We start from the raw sequence: 17,685 nt of genomic DNA on the forward strand, positions 1-17,685 counted from the left end.
ATCAGCAGTTTGACCAGGAGTCAATGACTGACTGATTCCCATGCTGGGTTTCAGCTGCAATCAGGAAAATGAACAAGGGAACGTTTTATCAGAGTTTTTCACAATGTGACATCCCTGTGCAAGGTATGAGCCGATGGTGAAGATCATATAACCTATAACTATGTATCACATTCAACAGCAAACAAGCTTTTAACTCAGTGGAAAGGGATTAAAAGCTCCATAGATCCAAAGCATAGATCAAAGTTATATTCAGCTGCTGGGAAATAGATAAATATGAGACGGCAAATCCCAGTAAGGGAGATAAGAAAAGGAAATTAAGAAGACAAAAGAATACTGTGCATCACAATAGCCCGTTAATATTGTACATAAAAATAAGATTTTTCTTAACACCTTTATTAGGAGCTGGGAAAGATTCAGCATCAACCAAAATTAGTTCTTTTTAATTACTGATACTTTGGTAGCATCTGATGAAGTTACTCTGGCATAAAACAGAAGACTTTTATGTAGATTGTCCTGGAACCTCTTCTATTAGATTCTACTAAAAAAAGTAAAATGGGGGGGAAACAGTGAAAACATCAACATGAAAATTGTAAATTCCTGCATGTATATAGCCAGCAGTAGTCCTCTGGCAACACAAAAATCAAGCAGAACATTGCCTAAACAGGACAGATTACTTCCCTTGCTGGAGATTCAAGACACTCTGGATTTCCTTCAGAAAAAAATATCAAAACAAGCGTAAAGAGTCCAAGTGTCAATTTCACTCAAGTCCAACAGTGTCCCACAGTAACTTCACTGGTCACTGAGAAGTACAACACCACTGAACAGTGGACAGCCTCATACAAAGTCACAGCCAGGAGCAGAGTGTCACAGAAGTGGCATTTAAGGGAAAAGGCGTTATCAATAAATGTCACAGAGTGAGAGAAAAGTACCTTAGCAAGTAAAAAACTGCAGATGAAAGATAGATGCCAGCCCTCCAGAGAATGCTTAGCACTTAATCAAAAGTCAGAAACCAGGACTCTTGCATTTGTGATGCACAGCAACCTGTCTTCAGATGATCCAGAAATGATGGAAGATGTGGGGAAGAACAAACAAAATCTAGTCAGTCCCACTAGATCAGAGACTGACAGCAATCCTCCTCCTGCTATTTCCATAGAAATATTACACTTTGGGGACTGGAAATGCTGTCTTTTTTCTTCTTTTCTAAAACAATGGTTTGGTTTGCTGCTCAACTTTGAGTAGTCCTTTTGCCAGCTCCTTTCCTCTTCATGGATCTTCTACAGCACAAGGACAGAGAGGCAGCTGCTCTGCAGCCTTCCCCACTGCCCCTGGGGGCTTCTCAGTGCCCTGGGAATGCAGGGACAGGTCAGACACAGCTGTCAAATCCCCAGGCATAGGCGCCCCTGGAGATGGTTTGAAAGAGCAGCTAAGTAGCTCTTCTTTCTCCCTAGCCTGAGCCCTACTTCATCCATTTGCTCCTCACACTTCATCTCACACAGACATTCAAATGCATCTGACCTTCTTGTACATGAATGAAACCCCAGCAGAGGAATTTGGGAAGAAATGGGGGAAAAGGCAGCAGCAGGCAGTCCTGAGTGTCACTGCACAGAGCTGGGGGATGGAGCAAAGTCTGAAGGGCTTTTCAGAGCACTCCAGTTTTGATTGAACTAGTTCTGCCAGCAAGCTGGCATTGACACAACCACAGAAGACAGCTAGCGTGTCACCCTGTGACTGCAGTGTACAGCTGGCCAAAGCCCTAATGCCATAAGCCCAACACTCCCCCTACTGCAGACAGCCCTCCCACCACAGCCACCCCAGGCAAACAGGAGACATCCCATTCTACGAGCCCGTAGGACAGCCCAAGCAGACAATGAGATAATTCACATCATATTTAGAATTGCTTCAATCTCACTACAGATCCATGAAACCTCAAAGTCGGCCGAAACTAACATGTTATCTACTTCACAAGGACTTTAGGTCACAAAGACCCTTTACAGAAGAGGCTCTGAGTAAAGTGAACACCTAGCATTACCACCCTATAGACATAAGTCAGAACAAGCCATGAGTTCCCTGAGAGGGGCAAAGAAACAATTTAAGGGAAGGAAGACTATATATACCTGTATGTACAGGGGCTAAAGTAACCTGGCATAAATGGTCTTCACCCAGACATGAGTCACTAGAAAAGTGTTCAAAATAACCTGCCCAGCAGCCTTCAATTGCCATGGTGATAAATGTTTCCTAATGCCTAAGAGCAGCTGAGTCCTGAACCCCATGCACCTCATTCACTAACAAAAGCTTTCATTATACTGAAAAAAAAAAAAATCCCACAACCAAATTGTGGCCATTTTAAGCCCTCCTCAGATCAAGGGCCAATTTATGAACCCTGGTTTCAGTGGGGAGTACCGTGCTCACATCACCGCTAATTCAGAAGATGGAGCTGGCTTGCTTTTTGCTTCACAATTCAGTAGGCAAGGGGAAGATAGATTCTCTGAGACAGTGTTACTTTTTCTGCCAGGAGTTATCTATTTGCAGAAGTGGGTCAACTTTCTCTTGGTGGACATGCTCGTGTGCGAGTGCCTAGCAGCGCTGCCTGAGCCTTTCTGCCTGCTCCGCGTGCAGAGGAACCTCTGCACATAACTATTTATGGCAGCCAAGTGTTTCATGAATTGCAGCAAGTTAACCACAAGGGGATGATGACATTTGGCGACAGGGCAGGATGAATTCTGGCTGGCAGACAAAAAGTCAGGTTAAAAATACAGAATGCAGAAGGAAACCCAGCCAGTTGCAGCTAATTCACAGGAAAACTGGATGTGCACCCCCCAAACCTTCCTGTTCCAGGAGAGCAATGTTGTGTGTTTTTCAGTGAGATGCATTAAGGACTGCGTGTGAGTGTGGAAAGAACAACAGTCTTCTGGGTTCAAGCATTTTAGCTGAATTTTAAATGGACTTACATGTTTCTCATTAGCCTCACTCCACATCTGATGTGTAGCAGATGTTTTTGCCTGTTTAAGTACCTCACCTCCATCTCACCTACCATCAGCCATTGTTCTGTTCCCAGAGTATCTCCAAGGGGCAGCCCCAGTACAGAAGGATGCGGCAAGGTCAGCAGACCCTGCCATGGATATGTCTGTGTGAGATACAAGCAAGGCCACAGCCATGCTGTAGGGCAGACAAAAAGCCCAATGCCTCCCAGGGCAGGCCTCCAGTACCCCCAAGGTCAAATGGATGCAGGCACCCCAGTCCCCACAGAGTATTAACCCTTCAGCTTTCAGATGCAATGCTTCTGTCAGTGTTGGCATTCATGCTTCTCCTCTCCACACATACATAGAGTGTAACACCTGCCAGGACTGCATTTTGGGTTCCTGTGCCTGCCACTTCATTAGACCACCATTTAATTTGAACCTCAGCTTTATTTGATGAAATGTCTCCAAAGGACCAAATCATTTACATGTAACCAACACAGTTTACTTCCTTTATTCTGATGGCTTTCAATGAGAGTAATAATGGATGGATAATTCCATCAAAGGCGCACAGAAAATTTTCTTTTAATCAATATGATTTTTTCCTTCAACAGGGCAGCTGCGAATAAGATATCTCTACATAATATTGAAAGAGGAAAACAAAATTAGAACACTTTACCATGGAGAATCTATTTCTAGATATGGCCCAATTTTAATTTAAGCATCCTGAGCCTTGTTTTCAGGGACACCAGCTACCCTGAAGTTTGGGAGCCAAGCAGGCTGGCACACAGGCAGTGCCCCAGCAAGAAGGCAGGGGTGGGCAATGAAAAAGATGCTTCAAATGAAGCACTCCACGGAAGTCCTTTGAATGATTGGCCAATGACTACTGGCTACAAGAAACTCAAGCTGTACCTTCCATGTCTGGGACTTCAGCATTCCTAAGCCAGTTAGCAGAACACACTGAACTTACAGCAGAGATGGAAACAGGTGTTTCTCCAGAGGTTTACATCTACCTACTGTACCACTCCAGAGCTGATTTCCTGTCTTAATCACAAGGACTCTGTATGTAACAGCCTACAAAACCAAAAATGCCAGCAATATTTTAAAAAGAACATTAAAGCCACTTCCAGAGGATGAAAAGTGCTCTTGATATAAGAAAGAAAATAATTGGTCAAGTAACCAGACCTGTGATTAAGCTTGGCAGGAACCACTGAGCTCTGAGAGGTCTCCAGCACAGAAAACAGGACTTTCTTTGGCCTAGGCTGCCCAGGCAGTATGGGTACTATAAGGAGGTGACATCTGAGTGCTGCTGAGAAAGGCAGTTTCCTCTCTTTCACCAGAGCCAAGACAGGTGCACTGCAAAAGTGGGCAATGGTCACCACAACACCTGGAACAGGGCTGATCTCATCTGGCTTTAGATGGTTGCATATGAATGAGCTGACCAGGCTACCTCCTCATCAGCAGAGAGAAAGAGCACAACCAGCTGTCCAATTCTGCTCTCTTTAATGCAGACACAATGCACATAAATCATGACACCAAAGTGCCTTCCTCCACATGGCCGATAAAGGATGTCCAAGGGAATGCAGACATCAAAGCCTATACTGGAGATATCTCAAATTAAATGGGATGAACCTCATCTTTTGCTTCTGCCCCTGCATATTCTCATCTGAAAGGCCTCATTAACATGCCACCATAAATAATAAGTATATTGATTATTAATGCACTAATAAGACAAAGTATTTTGACCTTAAGGGTGAGCAAAGAAGAGAAGTACAGGGTAGCTGCATGACCAATCAATACCAATCCACAGAGAACAGCAATTTCTCTCTGCCACCATTTTAAGTGCAATATATTGTACCCTCTAGGTAAATATGTGGACATCTACAAGTGGGAATCAATAGAACTAGAGATCTTCCCACCCCCTCACCCAGAGAGACCATTCTTCTTTCACTGGAGAAGACAGCAACAAGAGGCCATAGATTAATATCTCTGCTACTACAGGCTTTCTGCTGTACCTACAGCTTTTTTCTGGGCCTCTCTGACCACTTCTTAATTGTTGGTGTTTTCAGTAATTTATAAAAAGAAAACATCAAAATTAACACTTCACTCAACTGGAAGAAAGTCAAAGACACTGGAAACCACCCAGTCCATTTTGGGAACCTAGAGCAAACAGTTTCAATGGCAAGTGAAGTTCTAATCACAACTTCAGTTGATGGGTATAAAATAAAACTGAAGCCTAAATGCTTTGCCTGTATGCACAGGATTTTGTCCCGGGCACATCACTAGTTGAGTCTGTGTGCCTCCAAGCTCATAGATGGATGAACAGTTTTCCCAGTCAGATCTAGATAAGGAAGCCCTTGCCCTGGCCTCAGGGAGCTTTGAGTCACTCCTTCCAAGGTTCCCACATACCTCAGAGTCCAGGGATATATCCTGTGGGAATAAACCTGAGGGCTTTTCTTCCCCCAGGTCATGCTGATATCACCAAATGTGCCTGACTTTTTTTAAATTCTCTTTATTAAACTTAATTCTGTCAGAAGCCAAGGAGCTGCTTCAACAGATCTGTCTAAGGCTGGATGGGCAGAAAGATTGTGTGCACACAGAGATCCACACTATGCATAAAAAGGAAACCCAAAGCACTCAGGAGCACACACAGTGACTGTCCATTCAATTTTTTACCCTAGATCTGAGTAGTGTAGAACGGTGACATATCATTACAGAGGCAACTGGCCAGTTTCCATCACACTGGCCAGTTTCCTTCACAGAGTTTGGAGGTGCCCCATCCCAAGCCCAGGTCCCTGTGCACACAGGCCATACCTCCCACTTTCAGAGCAAGCAGGATTACTTGTCTTCTAATATTAGCCATTTTCACACTATGTTATAATTATTACTTTCCATGAGCTAAGAGTTAATAATCAGTTGCTGAAAGACAACTTGCTGAAGTAAACAGACTTCAGAAAAATGAAGCAAAGGTGGACCACCAGTTGGGTTGGGGTTGTTTTTCACACTTACACAATTTATTCTGTATTCATCTTACAAATCTAGAGTTCATCACCTCACACTGGGGTGGGTCACTGGGGCCAATAAATCAAGCCCTGGTTCAACAACTCACTTCCAAGGATCGCTGAACAGAAAATGAGAAACATATAACCCACCCTTGCTCACTAAGATTCCACTAAAAATCTATCTTCCTGCAAGTGTTTTAACAGCCGCCATACTTCTGACTCATATAGAAAAGCACTTAACAAGTGAAGCTCAATGGATACCACTAGCAGGGATAGTACAATTCTGCATTTTCCAGCTTCCAATTTCAGGACTTTCCAGCTTTTCCATAAGCAAAAACACTCTAGCAAACATCTCACAAGTAGCAACCTTGCTCCCACCAGCTGTCCAAAGCTTCTGCTGAGCTCTTACTACAGATGCTAAATCCTGCACAGCACCCCTTTCAGACACCTCCTCTCCCCAGGAAAGCACACAGGCTGCTCATTTCAGTATTAGCTGAGCTAGCTGGGCAGTACCTGTTTCACCCACTGGTTAGTTCTCCAGTGCTTTAAAGACATGAGACAACAGCAAACCAGACTCAAGCTTAAAACCAAAAAAAATGAAAGGCTGCACACTCTCTTTTCTCTGTCTTCCTTCTGTTTTATTCCTGAGGGAAAAAAAAAAAAAAAATCTCACTAAGCAGAAAGTATAAAAAAGCTGAGATCCCGGCTGCACACACAGAAGGCAGGGACAGGAGCAGGAGACACAGCAGGATGCTCACTGCGGGGCTGCTCCGGGACAGCTCCACCACATACCTGACTCACTGGAGTGGGTTTTCATGCTCACCTGCTCCTGCCCTGCTCCTCTACCCCATCACAGGCTTAACAGAATTGTTGCCTGGTCCAGGTAAACCCCTCCCAGACTTTTTGCTGCCAGTCCAAAAGGGGCCTGATAAGCCCTGCATTTGCATATGTATTGAGAGGCATTTCCAAAGGCACAGTCAGGGAAATGGCCTTGCTGAATACCGATGCTATCTGAGAATGACAATTATTCAAGTCGTTTTACAGCTTCACTACCTAAGTGGAGAGATCTGGCTTGTCTACATCTTTACAAGGATTATTAGCTTTTAAAGTGCTGATCATATCCTTTGCACCCTCAGAAATGAAGCCGCACTGATTCACAGGAAAGAGCACCAATTCGTCCCACCAAGACCACCTTCCACAGGTATCCCAGAACCAGAAGTCACTAATGCCCAAAGGTCACGTCTGGAATGCTGGAGCCCACAGCCATCCCACATTTCCGACACGGGAAACGAGGCAGGGTGCGCAAAGGCAGGCATGGAAACACGTGTGTGCACATGGGCTGCCTCCCTTTCCTACCCTCACCCTACATACGGTAGGACATGGCACTCGGCACTCAGTCCCCTCCAAAAGATGCTGCTGGGCACAGTCCCACACACAGCGCTCGAGGAGGACAATGAGGACCGAGATCTGAAGGCAAAGGCTTTCCTCTTTGTGCTGACAGGGAAGACTTTGAATCCCAGGTGAAGCATCCCGCTGAGCTTCACCCCGGATTGAAGGGACAGCTCTACGACATTGGTTGTGTTTTGTACACTCGGGAGCCCTGAGTTAGCAGTGACTTCAACTGGTTTTGTCCCATTCAGCTTCCCATACCTAAAAGGGACACGGTCTAAAGTTCACAAATCAGAACTGTGCAGCTCTTCTGTTCCAAAACAGTAATAACACATTCAATATCTGTCATGTGCTCTTCAAGCCTCTGTGGAGAGCAATGCCTTATGAAAATAAAGTCAAGTCACGTCAAGAGCTGAAGCTATCGGCAGACTTATAAACCAGATACTTCTGATTTAAACAGCTCTAAAAGACAGAGATTAAAAAATGCCACACATTTAAAGATGTTTGCTGTACCATGCACCATCTGGCAACTGGATCACCCTTGAAACTAGCAATCCCTGACTACCGGGCAAGGTGGCCAGAACATCTCCAGCCATGAGTTAAAGCACACAGCTGAGGCAACAGGACTGCAAACAGCACATTCATGGATGCACACTTGTGAAACGAATTGATCAATCCTCCACGCCCTCAGGTCTCTTGGGACATAAAGACTTGCCACAAATCACAACAAAAAAAAAAAACAAACCAAAAAAAAACACCACCAAAAGCTTTGGGAGCTGAAAGCATTGGTTATCTGGTAAACACATCCACTGCTGACATCAATCAGAGCCAACCTCAGGCTCCATCCCTCTCTATGTGCTTAGAGGTGGAAAAAAAAAACCAACAAAAACAAACAAACAAAAAAAAAAACAGTCCTCTCTGGTTGGAAAAGAGGATTAAGAACATTAAAAGTAGTCTTTATATATAAGAATTTTTTAGATTGATGACTGGTTTGATTCCTACTGAGCCCTCTTGACCACACTACTCCTTCTAGAAGTCATGTATTTGGTCTAGCTGGCTTTAAAAGGTTTTTTTTTATCTTAATTTTAAAGACGTTTCAATGTTATTTTAATGTCTGATTACTGTTAGACAACAGGAGAAACTTTGCTTTGAATACAAAGTGCCAGAGGAGGCTTGGAACGATTTCGTTATATAGCTTGTTTCTAACTAGCCTGAACAAAATTATGAGTACAGCGTCCCTTCGAGATCAATCTCTTCTCTAGAAACAAAACTTCTCTTTCTTAAGTGGAGACAGGGGAAAGCCAAGTTACACCTCTCCAAAACTGCTGAGCACTTCACAGCCAACCTGTCCTGAGAGCCTGTGGAGCCAACAGGTGATGCTCTGTGGGACAAACCTGCACTTTCATCAGATGCTTCCAAAATCCCATCCCATCTTTATCAATCTTATCAAACTAGCATACAAACAAGCCAAAAATAAACCAAAATATTTAAAGGGGGAGAGAAAGACGGGGAAGAGTGGGAACACAATCAGTGTTTATTTAACCCTGAAAAGTCAGGCTGTTTTTTGTCAAAAAAGAAACCCAAAACAAACAAACAAAACCAAACACCAACCCTGCTGGAGATAAAAGAGGCTCCAACCCTCAGCCCAGGACATTGATAACACAGTCAACGCACTGATAACACACCCCCCGCACACAGGTGCCCCTCCCCGGCTCCCGGGGCCGTTCCGCCAAAGACGTCACCAAGGATGGACAGGGTTGGGAATGACCAGGACCCCCCTCCCCCGGAGTCCCTCACCCCACGGCCAAGGGGGACCGGACACGCAGGGAGGGGAGGGCAGAGCTCACCATTGAGGCCGTTGGGGATGCTCCGGTGGTGCAGGGGCGCGGACAGGTCATCCATAGACCTCCGCATGGCCCCGGCCTTGCTGTCGCCGGCCTTGTGGTGGTGAAGGTGGTGGTGATGGTGGTCGGGACTGCCCGCGCTGCCCGTGCTGGAGGTGCTGCTCCCGTCCCCCACGTCCCTGGTGGCCGAGCCGCCGTTGAGGTTGGTCAGGCTGGCCTGACTGTCGATGGAGCTCCGCGAGCCGGCCCCGCTCCGCTCCTCGTCCAGCATCAGCACCATCTCCTTTAGCTCCACGTTCTCCCGCAGGAGGGTCTCCTGCCTCGCCTCCAGGTCCTTCAGCTTCTGCTGGTACATGCCCACCTCCTTCCACATCACGCTGGCCGTGTGCCTCCCGAAGCGCTGCCATTCCCTTGACAGCTTCTTGCCTTTTTGCCGATCGTCGTCCAAGAAGCAGCAGAGCTCCCGCAGCTCCTGGTTGTCGTCCTGCAACTTCTGGTTCACCTCCTTCAGCCCGCGGATCTCGTGCAGGTGGAGCTGCAGCCGCCGGTTCACGTCTTTCATCAAGTTACCGTGTTCCACCATTAAGTTCATCTTTTCATTCTCCACTTTCCTCAGTCTTTTCACCAGCTCTTCCTTGCTCCATCTCAGCATCTCCTCCTCCGAAATTTTGCTCAGGTCTTCTTTAGACCCTTCCAAGGAATTTTTTGCCATCATCTGTGCCTAGGCTGCGTTTGCTCTCACAGAGTAACAAATGGTTCGGGTTATTCGGATGATTTTGTTCGCCTGATTTCCTAGAACTAAAATTCACTGCAGCATCTCGGGGAAGAAATATTATAGCTCTCCGTGGAACGTTGGACAAGGAAGAAGAGCAACGCCGGACTGGAAATCCTGCTCCCCCACAGACCCCATAATAATAAAAACAGTAATAATAAAAAGAAAACACAAACCAAAGGAGAGGGCGGAACGAAATAAAAAAAGGCGTCCCCACTGCCCCGGAGGCTGGGGGCGACAGGGAGCCGGGAGCCAAGCGCTGCACTCACTCTCCAAGCGAAGCCTCCGCAGGGATCGACCAACTTACCCCGGGCAAAACAACTACGCGGCGGCCGCCCCCCGTTCCCGGGCGCTCCGTCCACTTGTCCTCCCGCCCGCCCGCCGCGGGGACCGCGCACCCTCCTCCGCCGCCGCTGCGCGTCCGCAGCCCCAGGGCGACGTGGGGCCGAGCCCGGCGCGGTGGCGGCCGACGCCGGTGCGGCGCTGCCGAGGAGCGGTGGGAGAGCCGGCGCCTTCCCGGAATGGCTCAGCCCTCGGGAGGGAGGGAGCGAGAGAGCGAAGAGGAGGGGGGTGGCTTGGTCCCACCTCCTGCCGGGCAGGGCGGCGCGGCCCTGCCCCAGCCGAGCGGCGGGGAAGGAGAGTCGGCTTCTGGCGGCGGAGCGGAGCCGTACCGTGCCGTGCCGTGCCGAGCCGAGCCGCCCCTTGGCTGCCGGGCTGGGCGCTGGCCGGGCCCGGTGCGCCGCGCCCGCCGCGGGCTCGGGTTACGGGAGCCGCGGCCGCCGCAGCCAATGCGGGCCCGCCTGGCGCCTTCGAACGGCAGGTACAAAGGGACGGGGCCGCTCCCTCCCGCGCTCCCCCCGCCCGCCCCGCCGTGCCCTGCCCGCCGCGGCTCACCGCTGCCCCCCTGGGGCTTCCACCCCTCGTTTTGCCTTTTTATTTTTTTTTTTAAATGGGTTTCCCCGGTTTTGCTTGAAAGATAAGATACCGGAGAGAGCACCATCCTGGGAAAGGGTGGGGTTGGACAGGCAGGAAAACGCGCCTGCTGAGCGGCCCGGGGAAGCGGCGCCGAAATGGCCCCGGTCCCCCTCTGCCTAGCAGCCATGGGCTGGGAGCGGAGCGGGATCTCCCGGAGCATCTCCGCTGCTGCCGCCCCCGCCAAGGGCTTTGTCACCGGGCCCCTACCCTGCGCTTCTCTGCCCCGCTGCCCACCCTTCCCCTGGGGTGGCCGCCTTTGTCCGCGGGGTCCCTCCTGCCTCGGTAGGTTGAAAGAGCTGGCTCCAGCATCCCTGCCACCTCTGTGCTCCTGGGAACAGCATATTCCTTTAGACCTCAGTGGTACGGGAGGAAACGGCCCTGAAATCGCAGATAACGCTTATTCCTCCGTAAAATCATCACAGGTTCTGGTCGTTCTTATTGTCAGGAGGCTGGGGTGCCTCAACTTCTGCATACATCATACAGAACCTAGTAAAGGTTGTGGAAAGTTCATAAAGTGAATTTCCTAGTCAACATGTGGGCAGATTGCCTAAATCTTTCCATCGCATCCCCTGAGTTTCAGTCTAATGCACTTTTCCTTGGGCTGTGATATCTCTGTGTGAGCTGCTTTTTGGCCAGCATCACAATGTTGAAACAAAAGGTACACCAGGACACAGCATGGGTGTCCTTAAAAAGCCCCAGGGAATTGCCAGCTTTGTGTTCCTTAGGAACCTGAGTAAATGGTTTGACTCCAGGGTTAATCCAGTGCAACATCAGGTTTCTGACCACACTGGAAAGCTGGTCAAGACACCCTCTAGCTATAAAGAGACATCAAATCCGATGCCAGAGCGTGGGATGCAGAGCATATGGCCTGTGCGTGGAGGGAACATCAGAACAGAGAGGGATGGAAGATTGCAACTTCTGTCTTTTGATGTTATCTTTCTCAGTCTCAGTAAAGACGCAGGTTCTTCCTGCTTTTCTACACAAGTCTATGCTGCGTGGTTCCTGAGCCCAGATATACCCTTGGCAAACTAGACAACTGCCTATTCCCTTCTAAAGCAAAACAGCAGACCCTCCCTGCTCCTGGAGAAGCTCATCCCCTCCATGGGCACTCTTGTCCCTTTTCTCATAAGGAAGCTTTTTCTCCCATTATTATCAAAAGGGTAAGTGGACCTTAGGACAGAGCGTGGACACTGGTTCACTTCATGTGGGATTTGCAGGTGGATTCTTGGTAGCACACAGAACGCGCCTGAAGATGTGAAGAGGACAGTTCTCCCCTAGCACAAACCCACACTAGGGCAGTTACCTGGAGAGGATGGAATCACATTGCACAGCCAGTGGTGAGGCCTGTTTGCTCCTTTCAAGGGGGATGGTTCCAAGCAGGTAAAACAGGGGTCACCCAGGAACAGAGCTGTGCTCAACCTGGATTCCACCTTGGTGGCAGCTCTCCAGAAGGTGCAGTCCTGGCTGTGGCTGGTTGCCGCCTCAGTTAGCCCTTAGGACATGGAAACCAGCAGGTGTGTGTGCTGAGAGGTCACTGCTCTGGGGCAGACAGGCCGTGGTCAGCGTGTGTCATGCTGTGTCCCACCTCCTGCTTCTCACCACCCTGGGCCACAGCTCATGGCTGCATTGTGTCCAGAAGGCATCCAGGCACCTTTTTTTTTTAGCCAAGCCTTTTATTTACAAGGTTTTAATCATATCCTTCCCCACAGGAAAAGGAAAGGGCTTCTCCTAGACCCTCCCAAGTGCTGATCTGACTAGCAGGTCCCTGGCCAGTGGCCGGGGGAAGGAGGAGCAGAGCAGGGGAGTGTTGCAGAGCAATTGCTCATCATTGACCAAAGTTGAAAAAAGAGAGAAAGCCTCTGGTAGCTGTGTCCCAGTCACAGGTGAAGCTACACTGTGGCAGTGCCTGGCCTGGCAGTTTATTGCTGGGCTCACCTGAGGTTTGCTTCATCACTTTCCAAAGAAAAGCTGTCTTTCCCAGGTGAAACCTTTCAAAGTTTGAGCATTATTGATGTTTCTGCAGAAGCTGAGCTCAGCAGATGGGGGGGGGGGGGGGGGGGGAGTTCTCATAGGAAGTGAGGAAATTATTAATATCCACAGAGGAAGTCCCTGTGATGATTAAGACTTGCTTTCAGTGCTCAGTGCGTCTGTCTGTGCTTTTGGAAATGTTAACACCACAGATCCACCCTGATGCCATCCACAAGGGGTTTGCTGTCAGTGCTGCCATCCCAGTGCCCAGGTGGCTGTTGAGGGATAGCGACCTGCTGGGCTTGTGCATCCAGAGGCCTGTATGCTCAGGAGGTGGCAATGAAGCTGCCAGGTGTCCAGATGGAAAATGGTATGAGTGACTGGGACCTGAATAAAGAGAGCACTAGGTACCATCACCTGTACTACTCCCTCATCTTCCCTTCAAGGTAGACCTTGCAGTGTAGAGGAAAATCCCTTCATTTTGGAAAGGCAAGGCAGCAGTGCTAGAGCAGGGGTATCAGAAAGTGCCGGTGGCCCAGGTGATCTATGGGCACAGTGGAACCGAGGGCTGGGTTAAGATAGGTTTTTAAATGCTTTGATAGCTTGGAGGGAAAGGACTAGGTCAGTGCACAGTTTTATGATCAGTAACAAACCCAGTGGTGCAAAGCATACTTTAATCAACACGAATGATAAAAAATATTGGGGGATTTTTGATGGGTTTGTAGTTTTAGTGAAAAAAAGAAGGCATCGTGATTTCCTCATGCAATTTAGAAGAAGTGTAGAAGCAGTTAGTAAACAACATGCTACGGATTCCCTCTTGTTACATCTGGCCATGGGGCCTTCTGCAAGCTGCCAGTGAAAAACACTTTTAATATGCATGTTATCTTAAGCTTTTGATGCTCATGTAAGACAGGATCAAAGCCTAGCCTTTGCATTGAATCAGATGGGCATTTCCACCCTGTTCAGTCAGGGATGAAATTCTAAAGTGAATTGTAACAAAATATGAATTTTAGAAAAAAATCCCAACAAAACAACTACCAGCAACCCACTGGGTAAAAATCCGCTTGATGTAAACTCCTGAACTCAGCAGGTGATGCAAAAACTGAATTTGGTCCCTGATAGAACACAGCAATACACAGCCTCATTGAAGTCTTACCAAAGCATTCCCTCTACAGGGATACATCAGTATTACAGAAGACGCCACCACAACTCAGAGCTATGCTGCTGCTTCCTCCCTCCCCTGGAGAGGGGTGGCTCTTCCAAAGCCCACTCATGGGTGTGGGAGTGGGCAGAGGGGCAGGATTCAGACCAGTGAGACTCGCTCGGACCTTGTTTTTCTGAGGCAGCCTGAGAAATACACACTGCTGCCTGTGCATCCAGACCATGATCCAGTTTATATGTGCTGAGGACCCATCTCAAAGAGCACATACTCCATTAATAATTTGCATGGGATTTATTCTCTGTGGCACTGGTGTTTTCCCATAAATCAGCACCAAGGCCTAATCATTGATTAACGTTTTGAAATCCAGCACCCAGGTTGCAAAATGGTAGTTCTCTTTTGTGAGACAAAGCTGTGTGATAAAATATGAGCAATGTTTCAAAATCTTCTATCAAGATAGGCACCTCACTTCCAGCCTGATTAAGCAGTATTTTCAGCCAGAACACTTTTCCAGTAACAACCTGAAGAACCATCTTGTGTCATTCTTCCTTTTTTATCCAGAGCAGCTGAACCATCCTGTGAAAAATCTTTGTGCCTCCATTTGCCCATCTGACTGAGCAATGAGGAAAACGCAGTCTCTTGGAAGATTATGCAGCACTCCTTAATGCTGGCTTCTGGCAATATAACTGGGCCATCCAGTTCATTCTCTCTCCTTATGAAAATAGCATGTTTTACTGGAGGATTTAATCTTGTATCTGCAAAGCCTTTTTATTTTGTGCCCTGAAACTGCTAGTAAAAGTCCACTATGCACCAACTTGTTTAAAGGACTTCAGGATATTCTGAGGATTATGGTTGTGACCATCAAATTCTTCACCTTGCCAGATGTGGTGGTTTGAAAGCCAAACCAGTGAGAGACTCCAAGTCAGAAATACAATTTAATAGGAAAAAATAAAATACGTGCAATAGAATCAATGACAGAGTCAGAATACAACCTGACATCCCACTAGTTAGGGTGGTGGCAGCAGTCCAGATGAAGTGGTCTTGTTGAATTAGTAATCCTGTAGAAAAATCTGTAGCTCTTGTCCACCAGAAACCAGTGAGTAAAGGCTGCCTTGGTGTTCCAAATCTCAGTTTTTATCTAGGCAGGAAATGTTTGGCTCCTCCCTGTGGGTGGAGCATCTCACAATGGGATGATGTAAATTTATCAGTCATGCAGTGGCACTCAATGGCCCATTAACAGAAGATATCTCACTGGAGGAAGAATGGGTAGCAGAAAAGATAAAGAGCATGGCCCCACCTGGTTTTAACAGATGGCCCATTAGCAGAGAATATCTCCTCTGGAGGTTAGGGTCACTGCCCCACCTGGTTTCAACAGATGGTGATAGAATACATTTTTGGACATGTCTTTACATTGTAACCTAGGACACCAGAGAAACAGGTCCTCCAAAAGGCATAAGTAGTAGCCCTTAAACATTGCTGCGAAGAGCATCCAAAATGGAGACCAGCAGAGAAGAAGAGCTGCTCCTTGAAGGATGGCATGGGAGATGTGTGTTCTCAAGACATGCCTTAAATGCTGTTTTCCAGTCCTTTTCAAAGTGTCCTGCATTTACCCAAGAGGCGCACATTCACACATTGGGTCCAGATCTGCTCCATGCAGGCACCCTTGCAGGGCTGATGGAGCAATACCAAGTCAGATCTCTTATAGTGGCAGCTACAGAGTAGGCATACACAGTATGCTTGAGCCAAACAGAAAAAGCTCATAAAAATCCCCTCACCCACAGTGTTTACTACCACTTCATTTTCATGGAAGTTTATAACTATTTTGTGAAACTTTAAATACGGAGGCTTTTTCCCTCAGCCCTAATCTGTACATTGGGAAAGGACTGGAAGCTAAATCCTAAGGAGTAGTCAATGCTACTACTGCCAGGGAGCTGCAGGTGATTGATGTGGCCAAAACACATAAATAAAAACTAGAACAAAAGTGTCACTGCTAATTTAGTGTACAGTAGGGATCCAACTTCGTTGTGCAGTCAGAAGGCTACATACAATATTAGAGTAAATTTTTTTAAATATTAAGAAAAATCTTCTAACTCCATTTTCAGGATTTGAATCAAAAAGATTGACACATGCCTGTGAGCTGAAGCCATGTGCTGGAGAACTGTCTGTCCTCCACCATCATCTACCCAAAGTGAAGAGACACTGAGATTTTTTTGATCCAAGTGTGTGTCAGGAAAATATTTTGACAGAACTTATTCTGAATAGGTAAGAAATCAGTCACTAGCAGGAATAGAGAGACAGGCAGACTGGATCAAAGTGCTGGCCCCTGTATTGTCTCTGCCAGTGGCAAATATCTGATGCTGATGAGAATACTGTGAAAAACCTGCCCATAGGGTGAGTTTCCTCCTCTCTGCCATCTGGTACTGCTTGGCTTCTTCCCAGAAGCATTAAGGTTTACATCCCATCCAAAAATATTTACCATCCTATCTAACATGGGAAGAAGGCCAGAGATGCTTTATATGTCTTTGCCTTTTGTAAATATCCCTTTCATAAATACCTAGACAAGTGTTGGAACAAAGAGAAAGGAGAAATGGAAGGTAAGAATTTACACCTGCCTTGACATCATTAAACTTCAACCCTCAGTTTCCCTGACTTCAGGGTGCACCACTGAGGACAAATTCTGCCCTGAATTAGAACTCATAACACTGGGGGGTGGGCTCTGTATTTGTGGGAGCAGAACTTGGTCCCTGAAGGCTGAGGAACTTGCAGGAGATTATTTTTCCAGACAAAAGCACTTTCTGGTTTATAGTTGCATCTTTCCTGAATGTGCAGCACCCACCCACTGACAAGGCAGAGGAAACTCCAGGAATTTAGACCTCTATCATTTAAGCCACTCGTGATTTAAAATCTGGCTTTGCCAAGAGTGTGTTCACATCACGTGCATTTTTTTCCTCTTGCCACCTTTATCCTTGTTTCTCTTACAGCTCTAACAACTCCTCAGTTTTGGGAAGGCAGAATGAATGCTCTTCCATGCTTGACAATGAATTTATAACAGTTTCAACTGAATTGTCTTAGACATCATTGGTTTAAAAACAGGAGGAAAAAAATCAATGCAAGGATAGAAAAATTACCAGCATTATTCCCAGGGACTGTTCAGTTTCATGGCAAGTGGTTGTAGCGCAATCAGCCTCTGAGTTTGACAGGTTTGCCCTGAGCAGTCTGTGTCCTGGGGGATGCAGCAGCCCCTGGGCTGTTCTGGGCTCCTCCACTCCACATAGACCCTCCTTTTCCCTGGCACAGTTCTGTGCTCAGGCTCAGCACTGCTGGCTACAGCACAGACACATCACTATTCAAGCAGATGAGCCCACTGGTATTAGCAGCATGAGGTCAATGCAACCTGAGTTATTCTGCAATAGAGAAAATGGGCAATGTTACACTATCCCTCATCTTCATTATACTCTGATTTCTCATTCCCAAATGAATAAATGACCTTTCAGATGTATTGATGCACCAGGGAGTTACAAATATCTGTTTTTATACTATAAGCAAGGCTTGTTGGTACCCTTCACTCAGTGTTAAAGAGTATTTTCTGCTCGCAAGACAACAATGCTGCTGAGGACCT

General features: G+C 47.2%; 1 protein-coding gene across 1 annotated transcript in view; it reads right to left on the reverse strand.

Moving 5' to 3' along the window:
- Positions 1 to 9,907, reverse strand: part of CCDC85C (coiled-coil domain containing 85C) — a 107,365-nt gene extending 97,458 nt beyond the window's left edge. Inside the window, exon 1 of the mRNA XM_062495578.1 lies at positions 9,196 to 9,907. Coding sequence (XP_062351562.1) covers positions 9,196 to 9,907 — 712 coding nt within the window. The remainder of the gene's footprint in view (positions 1 to 9,195) is intronic.
- Positions 9,908 to 17,685: the final 7,778 nt, after the last annotated feature.

Source organism: Cinclus cinclus, chromosome 6 (genome assembly GCF_963662255.1).
Source record: "Cinclus cinclus chromosome 6, bCinCin1.1, whole genome shotgun sequence".
NCBI classification, from domain to species: domain Eukaryota; kingdom Metazoa; phylum Chordata; class Aves; order Passeriformes; family Cinclidae; genus Cinclus; species Cinclus cinclus.